Source organism: Pelmatolapia mariae, linkage group LG4, assembly GCF_036321145.2.
Source record: "Pelmatolapia mariae isolate MD_Pm_ZW linkage group LG4, Pm_UMD_F_2, whole genome shotgun sequence".
NCBI classification, from domain to species: Eukaryota; Metazoa; Chordata; class Actinopteri; order Cichliformes; family Cichlidae; genus Pelmatolapia; species Pelmatolapia mariae.
This window is the reverse complement of record NC_086230.1, coordinates 17364482-17386644: the sequence shown is the minus strand read 5'-3', so window position 1 is coordinate 17386644 and position 22163 is coordinate 17364482. Positions and strand designations below refer to the sequence as shown.

General features: G+C 41.3%; 2 protein-coding genes across 2 annotated transcripts; one reads left to right on the top strand and one right to left on the bottom strand.

Annotated features, from left to right (window-relative positions):
• Positions 1 to 5675: 5675 nt before the first annotated feature.
• On the bottom strand, positions 5676 to 11747 carry ankrd40 (ankyrin repeat domain 40). The gene is made up of 5 exons (XM_063471661.1): positions 11261 to 11747; positions 10563 to 10711; positions 9566 to 10198; positions 8457 to 8638; positions 5676 to 7242 (listed from the first exon to the last, which is right to left on the bottom strand). The coding sequence occupies exons 1-5, from the start codon at positions 11392 to 11394 to the stop codon at positions 7099 to 7101; spliced, it is 1242 nt and encodes a 413-aa protein (XP_063327731.1). The 5' UTR covers positions 11395 to 11747; the 3' UTR covers positions 5676 to 7098.
• A 1909-nt stretch (positions 11748 to 13656) lies between these two features.
• Positions 13657 to 21284, top strand: luc7l3 (LUC7-like 3 pre-mRNA splicing factor). The gene is made up of 11 exons (XM_063471660.1): positions 13657 to 13900; positions 14612 to 14678; positions 14788 to 14827; positions 14925 to 15069; positions 15233 to 15307; positions 16301 to 16405; positions 16693 to 16854; positions 17005 to 17408; positions 17589 to 17779; positions 18725 to 18939; positions 20600 to 21284. Exons 1-10 carry the CDS (start codon positions 13802 to 13804, stop codon positions 18904 to 18906), a joined length of 1470 nt encoding a protein of 489 aa, XP_063327730.1. The 5' UTR covers positions 13657 to 13801; the 3' UTR covers positions 18907 to 18939; positions 20600 to 21284.
• Positions 21285 to 22163: the final 879 nt, after the last annotated feature.

The following is a 22163-nucleotide window of genomic DNA, read 5'->3' as shown; positions in this document are numbered from 1 at the left end:
TATTAATATTTTATGCTTATTATACATTATATAATATAAATCAAAAGCCTGATAACAGGTTGCAGGACAGTTTTGCTATAGGAGTTGCTCTGCCAAAAGTTGACAATCACTAAAGAGTTTGTTGGATGTGACAGAGAACATCACTGGCAGAAGCTTTCCTGCCATTAAGGACATCTACTTCCAGCAGTGCTTGTGTGAGCAATAAGGGGCCAAGGATGGCACCCTGGGGAACGCCAGTTTTAACCATTGGTATTTCTCCCTTAGCTGTTTGGATATTTACTTAAAATGTTCAAAATTTAATTTTATCTTGTTTTAAGTGTTCAGTACATGTTCAGTATCCTCGCGTTAGTCAAATTTCTAAAAAACCTTTTTGTTAATTTGTGTGAAGTACAAACCAACTGCTAATAAGTACAGCATGCCACAAAAGGAATACATTTTCACACTGCTTGTGGACGACCTCACATTTAACATTCTTTATTTCACAGACTTAGGACAACAAGCCTACTTAAGGTATCCATATTTAAAAACGATTGTACATTTTTCTTTGCAGTTGAAATGTTTGTTGTTGTCTAGTGTCGTGAATACATTTACGTTGTAAACAAAATACCTCTTTATATGCTTTGGGCATTATCCCTGTCACCCCAAGCTTACTCCAAGCACATTGACCGAAGTATGTACACTACCAGTCAAAAATGTGGACATGCCTTCTCATTTTTTTCTTTATTTTTACTACTTTCTACATTGTAGATTCATACATACATAAAATATTTGAAGCAAGACATATGGAATTATGTAGCAAAGAAGAAATTGACATACAGCTCTAAATATATTTCATATTTTAGAGTCCTCAAAGTAGCCACCCTTTGCTTTGTTGACAGTGCTGCAAACCCTTGGATTTCTCTCAATGAGCTTCATGATGTAGTCACCTGAGATGGTTTTCACTTCACAGGTGTGCTTTGTCAGGGTTCATTTGTGGAATTCCTTGCCTTCTTAATGGGATTGGGACCATCAGTTGTGTTGTGCAGAAGTCAGGTTGGTAAACAGCTGACAACCCCATTTGACAGCTGTCATTATGGCAAGAACCAATCAGCTAAGTAAAGAGAAACAACAGTCCATCATTACTTTAAGAACTGAAGCTCAGTTGGTCTGGAAAATTGGCAAAACTTTGAATCTGTCCCCAAGTGCAGTCACAAAAACCATCAAGTGCTACGATGAAACTGGTTCAAATGTAAACCGCCCCCGGAAAGGAAGACCAGGAGTCACCTCTGCTGCTGAGGATAAATTCATCCAAGCCAGCAGCCTTAGAAATTGCAAGTTAACAGCACCTCATATTAGAGCCCAGATAAATGCCCCATAGAGTTCCACTCGTCAAATGGCTGCTAAGAAACCACTACTAAGGAAACGCAACAAGCAGAAGAGATTTATTTGGGCCGGGAAACACAAGGAATGGACATTAGACCAGTGGAAATCTGTACTTTGGCCTGACAAGTCCAAATTTGAGATCTTTGGTTTCACCTGCCGTGTCTTTGCGCAGAAAACGGATGGTCTCTATATGCATGGTTTCCACCATGAAGCATGGAGGAGTGTGATGATGTGGGGGTGCTTTGCTGGTGACACTGTTGGGGATTTATTCAAAACTGAAGGCACACTGAACCAGCATGGCTACCACAGCATCCTGCAGCAACATGCCATCACATCTAGTTTGCATTTAGTTGGACCATCATTTATTTTTCAACAAGACAATGACCCCAAACACACCTCCAAACTGGGTAAGGGCTATTTGACCAAGAAGGAGAGTAATGGAGTGCTGCTCTAGATGGCCTGGCCTCCACAGTCACTTGACCTAAACCCAATCGAGATGGTTTAAAATGAGATGGACCGCAGAGTGAAGGCAAAGGGCCAACAAGTGCTCAGCATCCCTGGGAACTCCTTCAAGACTGCTGGAAAAACAATTTCAGGTGACGACCTCATGGAGCTCATCGAGAGAATGCCAAGAGTGTGCAAAGCAGTAATCAAAGCAAAGGGTGGCTATGCTGAAAAATCTAAAACATGTTTTGAGTTATTTCCCGCTTTTTTGTTTACTACATAATTCCATGTGTTCATTCATAATTTTGATGCCTTCAGTGAGAATCTACACTGTAAACAGTCATGAAAATAAAGAACCACCATTAAATGAGAAGGTGTGTCTAAACGTTTGACTGGCAGTGTACCTGCAAATAACATCACCTTCTGCCTTTATTTGTAAAAATGCTCTCAGGGGTTCTGCACCACATCAATCTACAGATGCTTTTGCCCACGATTGAAGTCTGGGGATCTGGTGGGGCTGGTTTAAAAACAATGAAGGTGTTATGACTGTTCATACTAAGCTTATTATGAGTGTCTCATTCCATAACAAAGGAGAACGACACATCCAGCCACAGCAGGGACCTAAGCCGATTTTTCAGTCTAGACACACAGCATGTCAATGAGAGACATGTAGGAATACACACACAGATAATGTATGCAGTACATCTCACTAAAAGTGCCTCGTCTCTCTTTGTAAATTGGCTTGCATTTTCTCAAGACACACACATACATACACGCACGCTTAACTTCTGGAACACAATTCTGTGTATATTATGCAATATTTGTGCTCTGCAGATTTGCTGTCTCTGAACATCTGGTCACCACATGAACACCGCTGTATTCATTTCGCTGAAAAGGTTAAGCATTTCACACATACAAGTATCAGGACTTAGGTGATGTTTATGTTCTTTAAAACCAAAAAGGAACATAACAAAATGTGTTGTCAGCTAAGTCCATACCAGAACGATGCACAACACTGACTTGTTGTGCAAATGTTAAAGTAGAATGAACTTAACCACAGCTGGATGGGATTAGCGCGATATCTCATTTTATCAAATCTTGAAATAAATGCCTAAAGTACACTCAACGGCCACTTCATGTACTCGTTAACACTAACATCTAATCAGCCAATCAAATAGCAGCAACTCTGTACTTTTAGGTAAGTAGACATGGTCACGATGACCTGCTGGCCTTCAAACTTAGTATCAGAACATAACTATTTCTTGGCTTTAAAGAGATTGGTTTGAGAAAAAGAGAAAAAAATCCAGTGAGCAGCAGTTCTCTGAGCAAAAGAGCCTTCGTGTCAGAAGTCAGAGAATAGCCACACAGCTTCAAGCTGATGAGGCAACAATAACTCAAATAATCACTTCTTACAGCCAAGGTATGCAGAAGAGCATGTCTGAATGTACAACACCTTGAACTTTGAAGCAGATGGGCTGCAGCAGCAGAAAGCCACACCTCGGTGCCACCCCTGTCAGCTAAGAACAGGAAACAGAGGTTACAATTCACACAATTCCACGAACAAGGAAAACGGACTGGGAAAAAAATGCCACTTTGTCCAACAATTATTCAGATGGCAGGGTCACAATTTAACATCAACAGCATGAAAGCATGGACCCATCCTGCCTTGTTTCAACAGTTCAGGCTGGTGATGGTGCTGCGATAGTGCGAGGGTTATTTTCATGGCAAATTTTCGGCCCATTAGTACCAATTATGCATTGTTTAAATACCACAGCCTACATGAATATTATTGCTGACCATGGCCATCCTTTTATGAAAAGTGTATCCATCTTCTGATGGCTGCTTCCAGCAGGATAACAAGCGAGGTCACAAAGATCACATCATGAATCTTGAGCGTGGCAATAAGTTGCCTGCACTCAAAGGGCTTCCACAGTCACCAGATCACAATCCAACAGAGCACCTTTGGAATGTGGCAGAATGGGGAGATTGACATCATAGATGCTACCATGTCGATATGGCCCAACATTTCCGAGGAATGTTTTCGGCACCATGTTGAATCTATGCCACGAAGAACAACGGCAGCTCTGAATTGGATCAATCCACTACTGGCAAAGTGTACCTAATGAAGTGGCCAGAGCATATGCATATAATTGTAACGGCAGCATTTAAAATGTAAATGTCAAGCAACTCCTTGACTCCTGACTGGCTGATTGATGTATGCAAGCTATGAGCAATGTGATGACACTATGAGAATCATCTTATCAAATGTACCTTGGTGAGAGTTTAATATACTTCCCTGTGGTTTTATTATACTTAGATTTGGGTTTGTAAAGTTAACAACCTACAAATGGAAAAATATTCAGATGTTTATTAGAATCAACGTTTAGGCTGTAATACAAACAGTATCTCTGTTCGTATTACAGAGCAAAAGTGATATTTGTTTAAAAGGAAAAAGAAAAAAGGGGAGGGGGTAAAGTTTCTCTTATTTACCTGCTTACTCTGCTACACTTCTAAATGACAATAATGAAACCATTAATGTAGCAAAGACTGAGAAAGCTTACCGTGACAGTTCACATCCATAACTGTCCTATGTGACAGTGTAAGGATTAGAACTGAACTGTCTGTACTCAATTATATAACAGTATTTAAATGACTCTCCAGACACAGAGAAGAGCAGATAACTAAAAATTGATTCCTTTCAGTGTAAAGCTAAAATAGTCCAGTATTTAAACAAGCTCAGATTAATGACTGTAGTGAACTCAAAGAAATTTAGAAAAATCTTTAGATTATCACACTAGTCCTCCTATATGTGGCTCTTCCAATGCCTGTATTTTCTCATGTGTGCCCTCTTGTGGTTGTCACCTGAAACACATTTCATTTCAGTTAAACCTGCAACACAACACATGTAAAAGGAAAAGAGTTCAGTGTAGATATTCAAACAATTAGTCAGATGGAGATATACCATGCTTTATCAAAGAACATACAGGTCATCAGAAACAAAAAAAATTAACAGTGCCCAAGATTAATTCTACAAGTACACAGGACGTACTGTATATAAAAATATCAGACTCTGAATGCATAGGTTAAGTCAAACTGCTTTTTCTAGAACAATAAGCAACCCAACAAATACAACGTTAGTCATCGCTTCCCACAGAATCAAAGACGACTCCATAAAAACCGACTGCAAACATGCTGCTCTCATTCACCGGGGCGCAAACCGTCCCCACTTTCTCAACCGAGCTCCTGCCTGACACACGTGGCACAACTTCACTTAATAAAGCATTTTAAAATAGTTTGGAACATAAACTAAGCACTCTGTCTACCTCCTTTCACCTTCACAAAAACCTCTGAAACACCTTCCTCCTCCCCACACATTGCACTTAGCTTCAGCATCACAGTACTCCCCCCGCCACTTTTTTGAACTACTCCAAGACATTAGACTTTTTTTTTGACACAAAAACAACAGGCCTAGCTGGTTTCAAACATACATACAAATTAAAAAATATAAAACATATAAATACAGTAAGAGCTTCAGGTAATACAGTTGAACCGTAAACAGTTACTGGGTAAGAAACTGATTGCAGGACATGAGCGGCGTCCGCCAGCACTGCTTAAAAGAAACGAGCCCCAGCATCGTGAATTAAAGGATTATGTGTCGGTGAAAGCAGCATAAAACATTACCATCTAACACAATGTGGATTTGCCTCTTCACCAGTTTAACAATTAGCTTTCCTATTAGTGTTAATCATCATCTTACATTACTTTGATTTTTTTGTTGTGTATTTAAATTTTTAAAAGGTCTTACTAGCACTAGACAGGCCTTGCTGGTAGAACTAAAGCCATTTATACTCCTTCCTGTCTTTACTTAAAAAAAAAAAAAAAAGAAATCTAGTCCCCATATACGAGTTTAGGTTTGAATTGAAGTGACAGTGCTATTTGTAATATTATTTTCGCAACGAGGAAGCGCTGAATCATAACAAACAAACCCCCCAGGTCCTTAGCAATCTCCTGTTTCATTCCTTCCTGGAGTTGAATATCGGTCGAGGATGCCTTCTTTTGTGTGGTTAGCATCTTTGCTGGCTAGATTAGTTTTTGGTTTCAATCCTGACACATTTAAACGTATGGACAACAACTGAATACATTCGAACTCACGGAAAAACGAAATGGAGCGTCATCCGCAACCTCTGCTGGGACTCGAGCCTCGTCAGCCTAAAGCGTTATTCATGGTCTTGCTTTATTAGTATTAATGTAATTGTAAATTTAATATGAACCCTTCACAGTTGACAGTAAGTTTTTTAGTGACGAAACAGATTAACATACCCTGCAAAGCAAAAGTGATATTTGTTTAAAGAGAAAAAGAAAAAATAAGGGGGGGGGGGGTCAGTTTCAAGTGGCTGCAGTTTTATCTCCAACATTTAAGTCTTACGTGAATAAACAAACATAACTAGATCTTCCTTTACCACAGTGTACAACTGAATGGTTTCACTATGCAGGGAAACGAGTACTCCTGCTCAAACGTGTCCATCCTTGTGGGAAAGAGATTAAAGCGTCATCTCTGCTATCGTCTAATACAAGTAAAATTAGTCCAGCGATACTTCAAATGTCACCTGTTGTAAGATTAAATCCACCTTGAGAATTAGGCCAAGAGCAGATACACTGCAGGGGAAAAAAAACACACAGTTTTTTGCCTACAGCATATATGAAAGTGTGTACTAGAGCCAGTATGTGTGATATCACTCAACAGGTCACGTCCACGGTGCTGCGCCTGGTCCTGTTCTGTTGACTTGATTATCTTATCAGTTAGAGTTATGCAAATCCTTCCTGTTGCCCTCTGTCTTCTCAGACCACAGCCTGAACCAGTATAGAAATGTGTCCATATAAGGCTATTGCAGAATCCCGTTCAAGTCCAGCCCATAAGGAAGACAAGCCAGTGTCCTCCTCTGTTGTCCTACTGGAGCCTTGGCACAAAGTGCAGTGGGAGGAGAGAAAAGAGCTAAAGAGATGAGAGAGGTGTCCGAATACTTCTGCAAGTCATCGAGGGCACCATGCATCAGTAATCACTTAGAACTGGTTTGGGTACACAAAAGCAGCGTGAGGGTCAGAGGAGGACAGGAGGCAAACAATAAGCTACAGTCTGGGGGAAAAAAAAGATTCCCAGTTAGTTAAACTGGCAAAACACCAAAGCTGAACAAAACTGTAATGAGGGACCTGGGCAGGCAACTAGTTATGGTTGCTTGAGGGTAGCTACAGAAGCCCATTGTAAGCAGGGGGACTTCCAGCTTTTTGGGAGCTCTAGTAGGTGAGTCGGGAGGCCTTCATGTTGTAGCAGGGTCTGTCTGTTAGGCCCCCAGACCCAGAGAAGAGGGACAGGCCTTCTGCTTTCTCCAACACGACCTCCAGCTCCTGAAAGTCCTGCAACCGAGCCACATCCTTGTCCTGGTCAGGAGGCAGATAGTCGCATTTAAAATCGTCAACAAACACTACAGTTTCAACAAGTTCAAGTTAAATCTTTTTTTCATGGACATCCATAAAGTAGAGAGGACATGGATATGACCAAAGAAAGAAAAATGGAAGCACTGAATTCTAAACTAACACAATAGCACAGAACTGTGTGTGTTGTTGCTGAGAGCATACCTCCTTACTGAAATCTACCACCCAGTGCACGTACCCCCCTCAATTATTTTTAAATATGAAGGTTTAACCAATCAAGAGACTGACCTGAAATAGCTTACTTATGCCTTCAATAATTTTACGTAACTGATGTTTAGCTGTGTAAAGCCCAAAGCTTCTTGTCTTTTTATGTCAGTGGAGTTCAGTTTGGGTCATGCTGGGGTTGGACTACAACACAGAGCCACTTTCAGCTACTTTGAGTTTTCACAGACTAAACAACGAATGTAAAGAGAAAACAAAATGAACCACTTGTTGCAGCTTTGTCTTAATATATTCATTTTAATTTGATCACGCAGTCATCATTTGGACATAAAAGAACATGAACACAGTGTACCGACGGGGGTGGGAAGGTTTCAATGGAAAGTTAAAGTGGCTCACAAACTACAGATTTAAGAGATTTAGAGAGTGTCACGTGCATGAGTCAGACAGAGGAAAGCAGTGAGACTGAAAAGCTGAATTGTTTTGAATATATTCCTAACCTAACAGGACAGGTGGCATTTCTGCGCTAGGCAGATACTAAGCATGCATTATATACAACACGTCAGCCTGAGAGTGGCTTTGGTGCATTTTCATTAGGTGTGTATTTTGCACGAAATTACACAGTAGCAGAAGATGTCGCACAGTCCTTGGATATGGCAACCTATAATATTCACAACAACCTTTTGTTTAAAGGTTTAAAGTTTCAAAGTTTCATAGAGTGAGGCCAATTTTGTAACCACACAGACAGCAGACTAAATATATTCCACTTTGTCCCCTCCACTGAATTTGTTTTTTATACTATCTGTCTCATGGTTACCTTTAAATGAGCCCAAGAAATAATAATAAAGAGGAAAAAAAGCCTTTAAATGGCTGAAATTGTCTTTCCACATCTAAGATGCTGTGACAGATAAAATCGGTCTCTTGTTCTCCATTGTGTGAACATGACACTATACAATAACATCATCAGCCTACACAGAGTAAGCAGGCTTTTGTGACCGTACCTTTCTCAGCATGGTGTTGGGCAGCTTGCGGATCTTCTCCACGTGCTCGGCGCTGATATCCAACTCACGGCAACAGACTCGTAGAAGGGAACGATAGGTGAGCTCCTGGCGGTCCAGCTCCACCTCAATGAAGTCGTTCTCCCGCGCATTGGGGTTCTGGATACGCACCTTCAGTACCAACTCTAGAGAGAGAGAACAACAGCAATACATCTTTACATTAACCACCAAAGTATCACACAGGCGCCTGGTGAATCTTGTCATTTTGGCTGTAAAATTATAAAATAATTCTTATCTTTCAGGAACCATTTGAACTTTCTCTACAGCTCAAAGTGGTTGAGAAGTTTTCAGGTTACATGGTAACATGTAACCTGGAAACGCAAATATATGATTTTTCTGTCTGTGCTCAGACAGCAGCACCTCATGAATGCTTTGTACTATTATGAGAGACTGAATATTCTTTCTGAACAGTTCATTTACTGATCATTTAAAAAGTGAAAAGAAAGGGTCTGTTTAGTTTTTATGAAAGCACATTAATAAAGAAAGCATGCTGGTTATATTTTGTCATAAAGATCAGTTTCTGGTTTGACAGGTCGACGACATCATGGAGTCAAATTAAGTTGTTATATTTGTGATATTATTAGTAACTCAGCTGCAAATATCCATACTGCCATGCCACATGAAAGTTTTACTGTCAGAACATTCACCGACAAAGTGTCAAAGAGCCTGGTTCTTTCTTCACCCAGCTACGCCTGACACCAGTGGGTGTTTAGCAGTGTGCAGTAATTTAATGGGGCTCTGCTAGCTGCCAGGAAACCTCAAGGCAAAGGAGTAAGTCACTACTCTCAGCTAAGAAATCCTTACAGCATGCAGTTTCTAGAAAATAATCCATGCTGTTGTTTTTATATTTCTATTTGCATAAACATTAAACAAACAAGATATATAAAAAGTAAACCGCACATCATGTTTATTAGAAAAATGTGCTGATACTTGTGGTGCTGCACCTCGACGCTTCAGAGTAAACCAGGGGAGTTGTTTCTTCCCACTTAATGTGTTTGAAATTGAGATAAACATTTCCTGTTATTTTAATCTTTAATTCACAGTAAACCCACCTTGTACATTGACAGGGAAGGTGCTGGTGAAAAAGAAAGGCTGGAAGGCTGGCATGGCACCACCAGCCTGGCCGTAACTCAGTTGCTGTGGGATAGACTGCTGTCTGCTCACAGTCGGGTTTGTGCTGGCCACTGGGGCTTGGACCTGGCTCCCGCCGTTGCTAGCCAAGCTGGGACTGGGTGAGGCCAGTGGAGGCGAACACACGGTGCCGTTGTGCACCACTGTGTGCGGGTAGTCGGCGTGGTTGACAAGGTGAGGCTCGACTGATAGGTCCATGGGCACCGTGCAGTTAACGACAGTGTGACTGTGGGAAGCAGCCGTGCTGGGTGAGACACCGTTCTGCTCGTTCACAGGGATGAACTCCCCAGTCTGGGCTTGGCTGTGGTTGATGGTGGGATTTGAGGAAGGAGCGGAGGCATCGAAGACGAGTTTCCGAGGAGGCTCGTGTGTTGGTGAAAGAGATGCCGAATCACTCTGCGTGTCTTCAGCGTGCTCTCCAGAACCGTTTTGTGTAAGGTGAACCACCTCTGACTTCTTGTCCATCTTGGAATACATAAAGGGCGGGTTAGACAGGTAGTTGGGGATGATTGGCAACTCGGGCTCCTTCACTTCAGGCACTTCCTCCACCTCAACTGTTGTAATAATGATCACAAAAGAGGGGGGATTATTTCCTGCAAATAGACTCGAAACAATAGCAAAGACTGCCACAGATGCGTCAACACAAATACCCAGTGTTATAACTGATTATAGATATACACTTCACTCACTCAGTCACACTTACACATTCATGCAGTACTTTTATCTATGCCTAAGCACTTCCTAACATTCACACATTGATGATGCCCAAGAAAGCTTCAGCATGCAGATCAGAGGAGCCGGGTATCGATCCACTGAATCTACAACTGGTGGACAACCTGCTCTACGGCCTGAACCGTAACCAGCCCAGTTTCACCAATGTGACACAGGGAGCAGCAGAGTGAGAAATGTTGACTTTACCTCCTAACAGTCTTTTGATCTCCGGCTTGGATGTCAGTTGTGACGCTAACTCATCCTTAGCTGTGAGGATGTCTTTGTCCGCTCCACAACTGAGTAAGTAGGACACTATGTGCTTGTGATTCCTCTTGCATGCCCAGTGTAAGCATGTCCTGCAGGGATTATTGGAGAAACAAAAGAATTTAGTGGTGTACAAAAAGAAAAGGAAAAATAACAACAGAAATATACTGCATCAATCAAGTGGTACCACCTCTCATTAAGCTGACTATAGTGTGTGGCACTGGCATACAAATGGAAAAATATAAATAATCTATATATTACTTTAAACTTTAACCAAAATCTCGACATAACTCTACTTGGATCTTTACGGGTGCAAAGTAACTGATGATGGGCGCATGCGTGAAAATTTAATAATCAAAGGCTTGTTTATGTTTCCGAACTCAGTAATCAGGTTATAGCAAAGAGAACAGGCTTGTGGTTGAAGCAGCCACTTTACTCAATACTTTGCTTGTTTGCTGGTTTTAAAGAAAAGCTAAAAGTGGCAGCGCCGGCTGATTAACAAGCCCTCTTTGGCGTAATAGGATAACGCTGAGCAGTGTTTTTAATCCCTGTAGCTTTGCTCTGCAATGACTGCACTCAACTCCTGGCCGGCTGCAGTCGCGACCGAACAAATACTACTATAAATCGGTGAAAACACTCACCATCCGTTGATTTCGTTTTGTGAGTTGACATTAACCCCACTCTCCACTAACGCCCGCACTTCATCGATATCCCCGATGGCAGACGCCTCTCTCAGCTGCTCCTGTAGCTCTTTATCCAGCGAATTTGTGGACATTTTTGGTTCACACGGCTAGCGACGTGCGCTCATAGGACACGCAAAGACCACGCGAATTATGTTGCCAATACTAATTAGCTAAATATACTGGTTACAGCTAGCATTAGCTACCAGGCTAACCTTACCTACTGGCTAGCTCGACGAGGTGCTAGCTTATGGCAGCAAATCGCTTTGGCTATTTCAACTACGTGTTAACCGTCTCTGGCGTTCACACGTCAAGTCGTGTCCCCTCCGCGTGTTTCTGCTGTTAGTTCGCGTTACAGTGGCACCGCATGCACTCGCTATAAACTCATTCAATCAAGCAGTAGTGTCAGAGCTCCGTCAATGCACTGCCAAAAACACCGCCGCCTCATCGGGGGGGCATCTTTAGATGTGACAACAGTGAGCACAAATGTTAGTTCCCCTCCGAGGAATCGCGTAGCCCCACGTAAATTGTGTGATACTGCCGTTGGCTGTCATGAATGAGGAAATAACTGGGAGATAAAAGTTCAAAGTACTTTAACTGTTTTTGACTCATACGTGTTGCAGGCAAGCTGGAATAAACCTCCCTACACTTATAATACCCAGTCCAGAAAAAGCTAAAACAGCTGTTGATTATTTGTCCCAAGCACACTTGTTACTTTTGTTTTTATATCCATTTTAATAAAGTTATAAATACTGGTTTTAAACTTGCAGTACATTTTTATGCTGCATTTCTTCAGTATGCCACTAGAGGGGAGCAAACACCCACGATACTACACTAACTTGAACTTTGGTGTAAGATACACCAGGGATACTACAGCTGCAAGGCAGCATTTTTAAAGAATCACAGTTTCAGACTCTGTGAGTGGCGAGGGAAATTGCAAGAAGACGAGAGGAAAGAAGATAAGGAGTCTTAGTGGTAAAATGCGGAAGTACAAGAAAGCATTTAAAGGAAGAGGTTAGCAAAGAAAAAGTAGACAAGAGTACTGGGAGGCTGGGTGTACAGCAAAGAGAAGTGGCAAAGGATAATAGTGGATTGTATGTAAGGCTCTTGACACTAAGAACAGAGAGCAGGAGTTGTATAAATTGGTTATGGAAAGAGATCAAGGTGGAAAAGATGCACAGCAGTTTAGGGTGATTAAGGTAAGAGGTGGAAATGCACAAATGACTGAAGAAAGTGTGTTGAGAAGAGCGGGGGGGGGGGGAATCAAGAGGATTTCATAATATTATTTGGTTTTCATATGTGCATATTTTCAGTGATATCAACTTTCTTAGCAGAAAACTAATATGTTATATTTGAAATTATATTTGACAACAGCATAATAAAACTGTGAATTCAGTTTTTGCTCTGCCAGCCCAATAGTTTTAGTGGCCCCCATATGACCACCCTATAAAAAATCTTTTGGAGGCACTACTGGATGTAAAAAGATGCAATGCTTGCTCTGAGTGTTGCTGTAGAGGTGCATAGAAACTCAGAGGGAGTTGAAATGAGTTACTAGATGGTAGTAAGACCTGTTATGATGTATGGTTAAATGAAAGGAGAGGAGGCAAAGTTACAGTTCATAGATGGAGTGAAGGAGGACATGCAGAGGGTTGCTGTGACAGAGGAAAACTAAAACACACTGGGGACATTAACAGGAAATTTATGTGGACTTGCCTTAATAAATATTTGGTCAGCACTCAAGTCACAAAAGTATGCATTTATTAATCGTTCCTGGCAGTAATCAGATCTGGCAAAATCTGCATCACTGAGATAGATTTTGATGATGTCATAGCACTGCAACTGTGAAATATGCAGTCAGAAAGCTTCGCGTGTGCTTGTTATGATCAACATTCACTGAGTTTGAAGTTTTTAGTGTGACCGATGGGAACTGAGTAAAAGCAACAAGTAAACATTATATATTACAGTATCAAATAAAGATCCAATACTAGTGGAAAATAACATTAGTCTGAATGTCCTTGTGTGATAGCCTCTGATGATATTTTTCACACACCACCACAATCTGGCTCTTCGATGTAGCATTTGTCTTCAAGAAACTTAAAGAAGTCCAGACGCTTTTCTTTCCAAGCTCATCAGACTACTCTGAAGTTGCTTCCGTTGTAAACTTTCAAAATAAAACAAGGTATAAACATACGCAGTGCCGCAACAGCGGTTTCTGATCAAAATACAAATAGAAATCGCACATTTTGTCCGTTTTTGATCAATGATAAAGTTTGCGGCACGATACGGAGAACTGAATCCTGGACACGATGGTCAAACTAGTACTTCCGGTTCAGAGGCCGCGGGAGCAGCTCCTGGGCTAGTTGTACTCGGACTGTTAGCGGGCGTTGTTGTTACAAGGTCTGCCATTTTGATTAGAAGTACTTCGCGCAGCAGATGGTGTAAATTGGGCCTTCTGGATATTATTGTAGTACTTTAAATTAAGGCTACATTCCTGCAGGAATAATGCTTTCTGCCGCCCAGTTACTCGATGAGTTGATGGGTCGAGATAGAAACTTGGCCCCTGACGAGAAGCGGTCCAACGTACGCTGGGACGACGAGAGCGTAAGTTAGCATTCTAGCTACCGTTAGCTTAGCTAGTTTTAAAACCTATTAGCCGCGAGGTGTCCAAAATAAGCGTGCGTGGCGTGCGCGGTGGGTACCGGCTAGTTTAGGCGGTATGGCCTCCAAATTAAAAAATTTCGATTCACGCACAGAATCGATGGCGAAAAGCGGGCGGTTTGAGTCAGCGGTGCTTGAGCACGCGTGTTAGCGAGATTAGCATCACGATTCGGTCATTCTTAAAGGGTTTCATTGGGCTTACTTCAGTTTTAGCAACTTGTTTTCTAGGTATTGTTGCGATAATAGTTTAACTGTTTAACTGTGTTAATACAAATGATTTCGACGTGCTAATGTGTGAAAGGACCTGCACATTACGTTCTCTAAAGGTTATGCTCTGCTTATTGCATAAACTGGCATTGCGATGTCTTAAGACTAAATACGGTTACATACATATTGCTTTGTATGTAATTTGGCATTAATATTTAATATTAGTAATAAATACTGTTTTCCATGCTGTTGTGTTTTTGTTGCACTTGCAGTGTTGTGGGTATGTTTTGTGTTCTTAGTTCAAGCAGAAATTGATTAGGTGAATTTGTACGACTACCACATTCATTTGCTTATAGTTGGTGTAAGTAACATGCTGTCACTTAATCCAATGTAATCTACTATGGAAGCAAAATTTACATAAAACTGTTTGATATGTTTTCTTTTAAGGTCTGTCGGTACTATTTGTGTGGCTTCTGCCCTGCCGAGTTATTCACAAACACCCGCTCTGACTTGGGTAAGTTGGGAACTTTGTATTCCCAAAATGTATTATAATCTGGACAAAGCCCTTGAGATTTGACAAACAACTATTTGACAATAATATGTTTATTGTTTTGGGTTCCCAGGTCCTTGTGAGAAAATCCATGATGAAAATCTTCGAAAAATGTAAGTTCTAATTGTGGCTTTTTTTCCTTTTTCTTTCCGTTTTTTTTTGGCTTGATATGTTACACATAACTAACCAATTCTGTGTTGTTATATCCAGGTATGAGAAAAGCTCTCGCTTCATGAAGGAAGGTTATGAGCGAGATTTCTTGCGCTATCTGCAGTCACTCCTGGCAGAAGTGGAGCGGCGGATCCGCAGAGGGCATGCCCGGCTTGCGCTTTCCCAGGCTCAGCAGAATGCAGGGGTTCGTGCTTTTATTTAAGAACATCATTCTCAAACTCTTCTGTGCATCTTCATGTTTTCTCGGACCACAGTGCAAGTTATGAATCTAAAAGAAAATAACATTACCTGTATGTTTCTGCTTCGGATGCATTGAACTTAATTGTCTTCATGTATTCATTCTGTAGGGCCCTGGTCCATCAGGAAAGAATGAGGAGAAAGTCCAGGTTCTAACAGAGAAGATCGAAGACCTGGTTGTGCAGGTTTGCCCGAAATCTTTAAATTGGTAGTGTTTGAGAAAAACTGAAAGATTTGAACGCGGGTTGGTCTTCTTGCATCAGGATATCTGACGATCTCCTACAAGTTCTTCTTCTGGTGCCTTGCTTTAGGGGTTGCCACAGTGGAACACCTGCCTTCCTCTGACCTTATTACTAGCATCCTCCCCTGTCACGCTAACTCTTGGCATGTCCTCCTTCTCCACATCCATAAGTCTTCCTTCCTGGTTTCTCCCAATGAATATTTCAACATCTTTAACTCTGCCTCCTTGAGCTCTAAACTGAGTTTAACTCATACATCATAGCAGGTGCGACTACCATCTGATAATCCTACCCCTTCACTCTAGCTGCTATCGTTCTGTTGCAAATCACCTCTGACACTCATTTCTACCCACACCTCCCTGTCCGCACTCATGTCTTCACCTCTCTTGTGCGGTCTGCATTACCTCGGCTGGTTTACCACATATATTTAAACTCCTCTAATTTAACTACCTCTGAACCTCTGCAGCTTCACTGTTCCACCAAAATTTGTGAATTTAGAAGGTGTGTGGAGTGCATGGCTAACTGTACATGCATTTGAAAAGAAGACTACATTAGAGTACAAGTCTGATAAAGGCTGTCCTGTCAGGAGATTCATTGCTACCCACACTTGTGCAGTTTCTCTTGAAAATAATTGAATAATAAACAAATGTAATCTGTGGAAGGAGATTTTGAACCCTTTGGGAAAATAAGGAAACATGTTGCTGTTCACACTGATCTAAGTGTAAGCTGACTTCAGACTTGAAAGCATTAAAACAGGAACAGCTACCTGTTGTGACCACAGCTGTTTTTGTGCATGCACTCTAGACTGTATGACATTTCAGATGCTTTTCCCTGACTCTATTACAGATCACATTATTTAAAATAAAACTCCCTAAATTCTTATATGCACTCCATAAATCAAGTCGTGACATTGTAACATGGCTTTTTTCTTTTTCTCAGATTGAAGAGCTGGGCTCTGAGGGCCGAGTGGAGGAGGCCCAGGGAATGATGAAACTGGTGGAGCAGCTGAAGGAGGAGAGGGAACTACTCAGCTCCACCCCCTCGGTGAGTCAGTTTACCCTGGGCTAATCAGCCTACAAACACAGCTTAAGATAGCATAACATGAGCATCACCTACTATCAGTCAGTTAACATAAGTTTAATTCCATTTCAAATACAAGTTTAAACCCAGCCGGTGAGCTAAAAGTTATTTTTCACTGTAGCTGTATTTGTTATTAATACTCCTAAAGTAAAATCTGTGCGAGCTGGGCAGGCAGCTATGATGCAAATCAGAAATGTTTCCTTATTGTTTGACTTGATGTCTAATAACAAATTTATGTCCTTTCAATCCAGACCATCGAGAGCTTTGCTGCCCAGGAGAAACAGATGGAAGTGTGTGAGGTGTGTGGGGCCTTCCTCATTGTGGGCGATGCACAGTCCCGAGTGGACGACCACTTGATGGGGAAGCAGCACATGGGCTACGCCAAGATCAAATCCACTGTAGAAGAGCTCAAGGTGACAGGATTGTATCATTCTTGTATCTAGAACTTTTTACAAACTTGAGCTGCTTGAAAGAGTGTTTCAATTCGACCATGCTTGGTCTTATTGTTTGAATGTCTGCAAATGTTAGAAATTATATAATATGTAATGTTTTTGTATTCTCAGGAAAAACTGCGCCGTCGCTCTGAAGACCCTCAGGGTGAAAACCCAGCCCTCAAAAGAGAACGAGAAGAGCGGGAACGGGAGAGGGAGGAAAGGGAGAAAAAGCGCAAAGAGGGGGAAGAGAAGGAGAAGGAGCGCGAAAAAGAGCGAGAGAAGGAGAGGGAACGAGAGAGAGAGCGAGAGCGTGAAAGGGAGAGAGACAGAGAAAGAGAGAGGGAGAGAGAGCGGGACAGAGAAAGAGAGAGGGACAGGGAGAGGGACAGAGAGAGGGATAGGAGGGCACGTCGAAGCCACTCTGGCAGCCGCCACTCCAGTCGAGCATCGGACAGGAAACGGAGTAGATCCCGCGAGCGCCGGAGGTCCAGGAGCAGAGACAAGGACAGGGACAGGGAACGCAAACGTAGCAGGTACGACTGACCGGACTGAGCGTTGCACTTGGATTTATGGTCACGGAAATGTCACACACAAAGCAGAATCCAATGAAATGTTACAATTTAAAACATGAGGGATGATATATTTGTAATTCTGAATGATTATTTTCTCAAAAATCATTTTAACCACAGCACTTTTTCTCGCCTTTTCTGTAGGAGCCGGGACAGAGAGAGAAGACGCAGCCGTGAACGCTCCGACAGGAAACGCCGCTCCCGAAGTCGTGACAGAAGGAGATCGCGTAGCTCAGAGCGCAAATCTCACCGCCACCGCAGCCGTAGCCGAAGCAAGGACCGGGACAGGGATCGGGAAAAGGAGAGAGACAGAGAGCGGTCATCAAAAGACAAAGGTACCGTCTGATTATTTTTATTTTTGTTTGTTGCTTCCTCATCATCCGCTGTCCTTCCAAACAATATATATTGAATACCATCCCTCCATCTATCTGTGCTCTTCTACTTATCTAGTTCAGGTTTAAAATGGGGGGCTGGAGCCTGTTTCATATGGTGAAAGGCAGGGCCCACTCTGGACAGGTCTACATTAGGAATACCTTGAGGGAATTTCTTCAACACTGGCAAAAGCATTTTATTATGTATCCAGGTAAAAGTCTCATTGAGATGGAGAAAAAAATCCTAGTGAGACTTTTAGCTGCTCTCAGTGAGTCACAATGAGTAGCTCCACATATCTGATTTGGCAGATTTTTATGCAAGTTGTCTTCTACCCGAAAGAGGTTTGTGTTTCCTCCCGGGATCAAACCCCAGATTTTCTCCTTGTTAGGTGAATGTTTAAACCACTACACCGTGGAGCAACCAATTTTAAAAATGTATCAATATGAATTTAAAAGAAACCTATTGTAGTTTGAAATTATGTTACATAAAGCACTTCACACAAAGCACTTATGTATCTTTTAGACTACATGAGCAGTAATTGTACAGTCTCCCTCTTTTGTCTGTTTAGGACAGTATTCCATAAATGAGAAGTATTAGGATTACTAATGCATAATATTCAGGCACAGATAATTTTGTTAATACCAATAAAGGGCAGTTTGTTTGGTGCTTACCCAGACAACCTACTTACACAATCAAGCTGTTCCCATAAGAAGTCCTGCAGCAGTCTGTGCCCATAACAAATGAAAGGGGTGAGCCAGAGCTCGACACAATCCTACTGAACATTTGTGCATCAACAAGCACCTGTTGAACTCTTTAATAAGACAGTTTAAACTGAGGTTGCGCAAATATTTCTTGCTAATGTGCGCAATGTTTTCTCTCTTCTTTTTTTTTTTTTTTCTTTTCTTCAGACCGTAAGGGTACAGAGGAGAGGAGCAGCTCTAAGAAAGACAAGCACTCAGACGGAGATGCAGCCGCCATCAAGGCTTCTTCAGAAGCGGAACCGATGCAGACGGAGGCGGCTGCCTTCTCCCCTCTGCTAAACGGCCAGCAAGAGCTCCTCCATTCTGAAGGTGACACTCAGTCCAATTAAAACTGATCTGATAGGACCTCAGATCAGGCTCAGGTAAGTGCGTCCTCCTCCTCACACCTCCCCTGGCTCTCAACCCAACCCCCTCCACCCTCCCCTCTCACGTCCCCTCCCCTACCCACCTTTCCCATCTCCCTTTACCCACCCTCTCACCCCTGCTCTCCCACCCTGTTTATGTTCAGTTCAATGCCTATGATTTTGTCTTATGTACTATATGCAAATATCTTTATCCTGTTTTTGAATAGTGCATCATAAGTATGCACTGAAGATGAAGGACTAGGCCCGATGAATGAGAAGAAGGTAGAAATCATTCACACAAAGCCAAGAGGGAAAGGCCAGTGTAGTCCTGAGCAAACATGCCCAGAGGTACCCCTCGTTTTGTATCGGTTTTTGATCCTTATAGATGTATATTTGTCTTTGTGGACAAAATGGCAGAAAAAGTTAACGCATCCAGTCAAGATTTCCTGCCTGTATTTACTTGTTTCTTTTATTTATTTATTTTTATATTTATTTATCTTTTGTTTTTTTACTTTGAAGTAGCAAAATGTAATAATTGCTATTTGTTGCTGTAATAATCCATATAGGGAGGAAAACCAGTCACTGTGTGTGTACATGTTTCCATTTAAAAACCTTGGAGTTTTCTCCTGCTCATATGTAAACGCACAGGTGAACACACAGCCTTGGTCAGAGTTTTTTTTTTTTTTTTTTTTTTTTTTGTCACAAAGAAGCTATTTATTTTGCCATATTTATAACTCAATTGCCATGGATTTGTTGTCCAGCGTACTGTGCCTGATGATGCCATGCCAGTGTGTGTTTGGGGGGTGTTAAAGCACCGGGGGCCTAACGTAACCTAACTAACTGGAGGGTAGGGTTTATCGAATGAATTGCAGCTGACTTCCATACCTCACACAGCGTTGGTGTTGTGAGCGAGACCACATGAGAAAAGGGCAAATTAAAAATCATGGATACTCTCTGACTCTCAAACTGTGCAGGTACTCACCCCAGGTACTCCTTTCTCTACCCACATCCATTTCTGAATGCTGTTGCCTGTCAGAAAAAAAAGCAAATTGTGTACTTCTCCAGAACACGAACTTGAAAGCTTGATTGTGTCACATATATTTTTAATTGTGCCTTCTTTGTTTTCCTATTTGTTAACTTTCAAACATGTTTGGGGAGAATGTGCGATAGGATTGTCAGAGAGACACAGATGCACAGACAGCCTGCCTCATATTCCTTTGCCAACTTGGAAATCGTTGCTGATGTGTGCTTTTCCGCAGTGCTTCGTTCGTGTGTTTTTAAAAATCTAATTTGCTCAGGTGTTTGTAATTTTACACTTAAAAAAAACATCAAGTGCATTTCCTCTTTGGCAAAGCAGATATTGTAGTTTTGACACTAAGTTCAGGTTTAGACTTGAGGCAGCTCCTGAAGAGCTTCTTTAAATTGCAAACTTGTGCAAAATGTATAGAAAACAAAATAATCTCAGGGAATTTTGGCCAAATGCAGTCAAGACTTCAAGTGTCTGTTGTGCTAGTAAATGGATAGCTTTGTGCATTATTAGCAGTGTCTCTTGAGGGAAATCTGACTAGTAAATGACTTTGTAAATTGTTGTTTGAGTGGCAGCAGTCGTTGCTACAAGCGGATGTTGTGGGACCCTGGCTAACATCGCATTTTGTGGACGTTTCTTTATGCTCAACAGGGGAAGCTGGAATATCTGGTTGAGGAAGAAGTTGAAGAGTGCACCCATCCTTACCCTGAACCTGATACTTCGCTGCTTAAAAACAAGGTGAACCACAAATGTGTAATGGCTTATTTAAAGAAACATGAATATAAATTAAAACACGTAAAATTGAGGAGAGAGGACAGAATGCATCGATTTTTCTTGTTCCATTACCTGTTCATCTTTTGGCTGGATAAGGATAGTTGTGGTTCATCTGTTTATCTGATTTTACTGGTCAAGATGTCAGCCAGACATCACTTAACAAACCAAACTTAGAGAAACTCTTTATGGATTTTTGTTTTTTATTTTGAAACTCTTTCCACATCCTCCGTGTTTCTTGGCATTTAGTGAAAATAAAATAAAATGAACAGTGCTTGTGGTTTGTATTGATTTGTCAGGTTCTACTTCACTTCCTGACCTCCCTTCTTTTCTTCTTTTTTTTTTAAAGTCAGCTGAAGCGTATGTACAGTGTTAGACCTTTTGAGACGAGCAGTGTCTTCTTTTCTCCTCTACTTTAGAGCTCATTTTGATCGCTCTTGTTCCATAACTGTAAAATACTCTGATTTAATTTTGATCAATTTTGGAGACTTAATTTGTTTCTCTTTTTGCCCTGCTTTTATTGTCCATGTTGTACCATGATGAATAAAAAGCAAAATCTTGTCAAGATTGTTTTGGGTGTTTTGTTTTTTGTCACCTTCCCCACCCCCGTCATTGAGACTGTCTTGTATAGAGAGGCTCATCTCTAGTGGCACCTTGTGGGTGTGTTATTTTCTTGCCTAAAAATATGGGTCTTGGTTTATCTGGCAACTTACCTTCTTAATCTCAACAGTGGGGGCCAGTGTGGATATGTACACAAAAACTAGTCCTGAGTCAGTGGCAGAGGTAAAAACAGTGCTGCAGTCTCATTAGCATGTTTGATCTGCAGCTGGATTTACATCCTTTTTTTTTTCCCAAATATTTTTTCACTGACGGTTTTCCTAGTGAATTGTACCATCTGTCAAATACAATGTGAATATTTGATCAACATCCAATGTGTGATTTAAGTCTTCCCATAATTACTTTGATCAGTTTGTGTGAATTCAATAGGCTGCTAAATGTTTTATTATCAAAGTAAGTAACTTTTAATTTGATTCATTTGCAGAAGCATTAAAATCAGCTGTTTTCCAGTTTGCATGGGTTTAGATGGTCCATAGAAGACGGAGTGGCCTGCATATGGTTATAGCTACTCTCTTTCAGAGCTGAGCTTAATATTTGTCATATTTTTAATATGCTTCATAACTGAAAAAAAAACAACAGAATTCCTGTAATGCAAAGTTAAAGTACCAAATAATCAAACCCTGCAGAGTATGCATGTGTTAATTATAAACCGAAAATGTTTTTTCTCTGTGTATATTTTTTATTTGAAAAAAATCGTTTATAGTTCCTTTGACAATGAAATGTGTCCTGCTCTGATCTACAAGAGAACGAAACTTTTACAGCTTTAGCAATAAACTCTGTTTAAGTACACTATATTGCCAAAATCATTCACTCACTTATCCAAAGC

What these genes read in the sequence shown, in the direction of transcription:
- ankrd40 (XM_063471661.1), bottom strand. Translation starts at nt 11,394, where the DNA reads ATGTCCACAAATTCGCTGGATAAAGAGCTACAGGAGCAGCTGAGAGAG. An exon ending in GATCAAAAGACTGTTAGGAG is followed by an intron (nt 10,199 to 10,562) that starts GTAAAGTCAACA and finishes TTATTACAACAG; the next exon opens with TTGAGGTGGAGGAAGTGCCT. An exon ending in CCAACACCATGCTGAGAAAG is followed by an intron (nt 7,243 to 8,456) that starts GTACGGTCACAA and finishes CCTCCTGACCAG; the next exon opens with GACAAGGATGTGGCTCGGTT.
- luc7l3 (XM_063471660.1), top strand. Translation starts at nt 13,802, where the DNA reads ATGCTTTCTGCCGCCCAGTTACTCGATGAGTTGATGGGTCGAGATAGA. An exon ending in GATGAAAATCTTCGAAAAAT is followed by an intron (nt 14,828 to 14,924) that starts GTAAGTTCTAAT and finishes TGTTATATCCAG; the next exon opens with GTATGAGAAAAGCTCTCGCT. An exon ending in TACTCAGCTCCACCCCCTCG is followed by an intron (nt 16,406 to 16,692) that starts GTGAGTCAGTTT and finishes CTTTCAATCCAG; the next exon opens with ACCATCGAGAGCTTTGCTGC.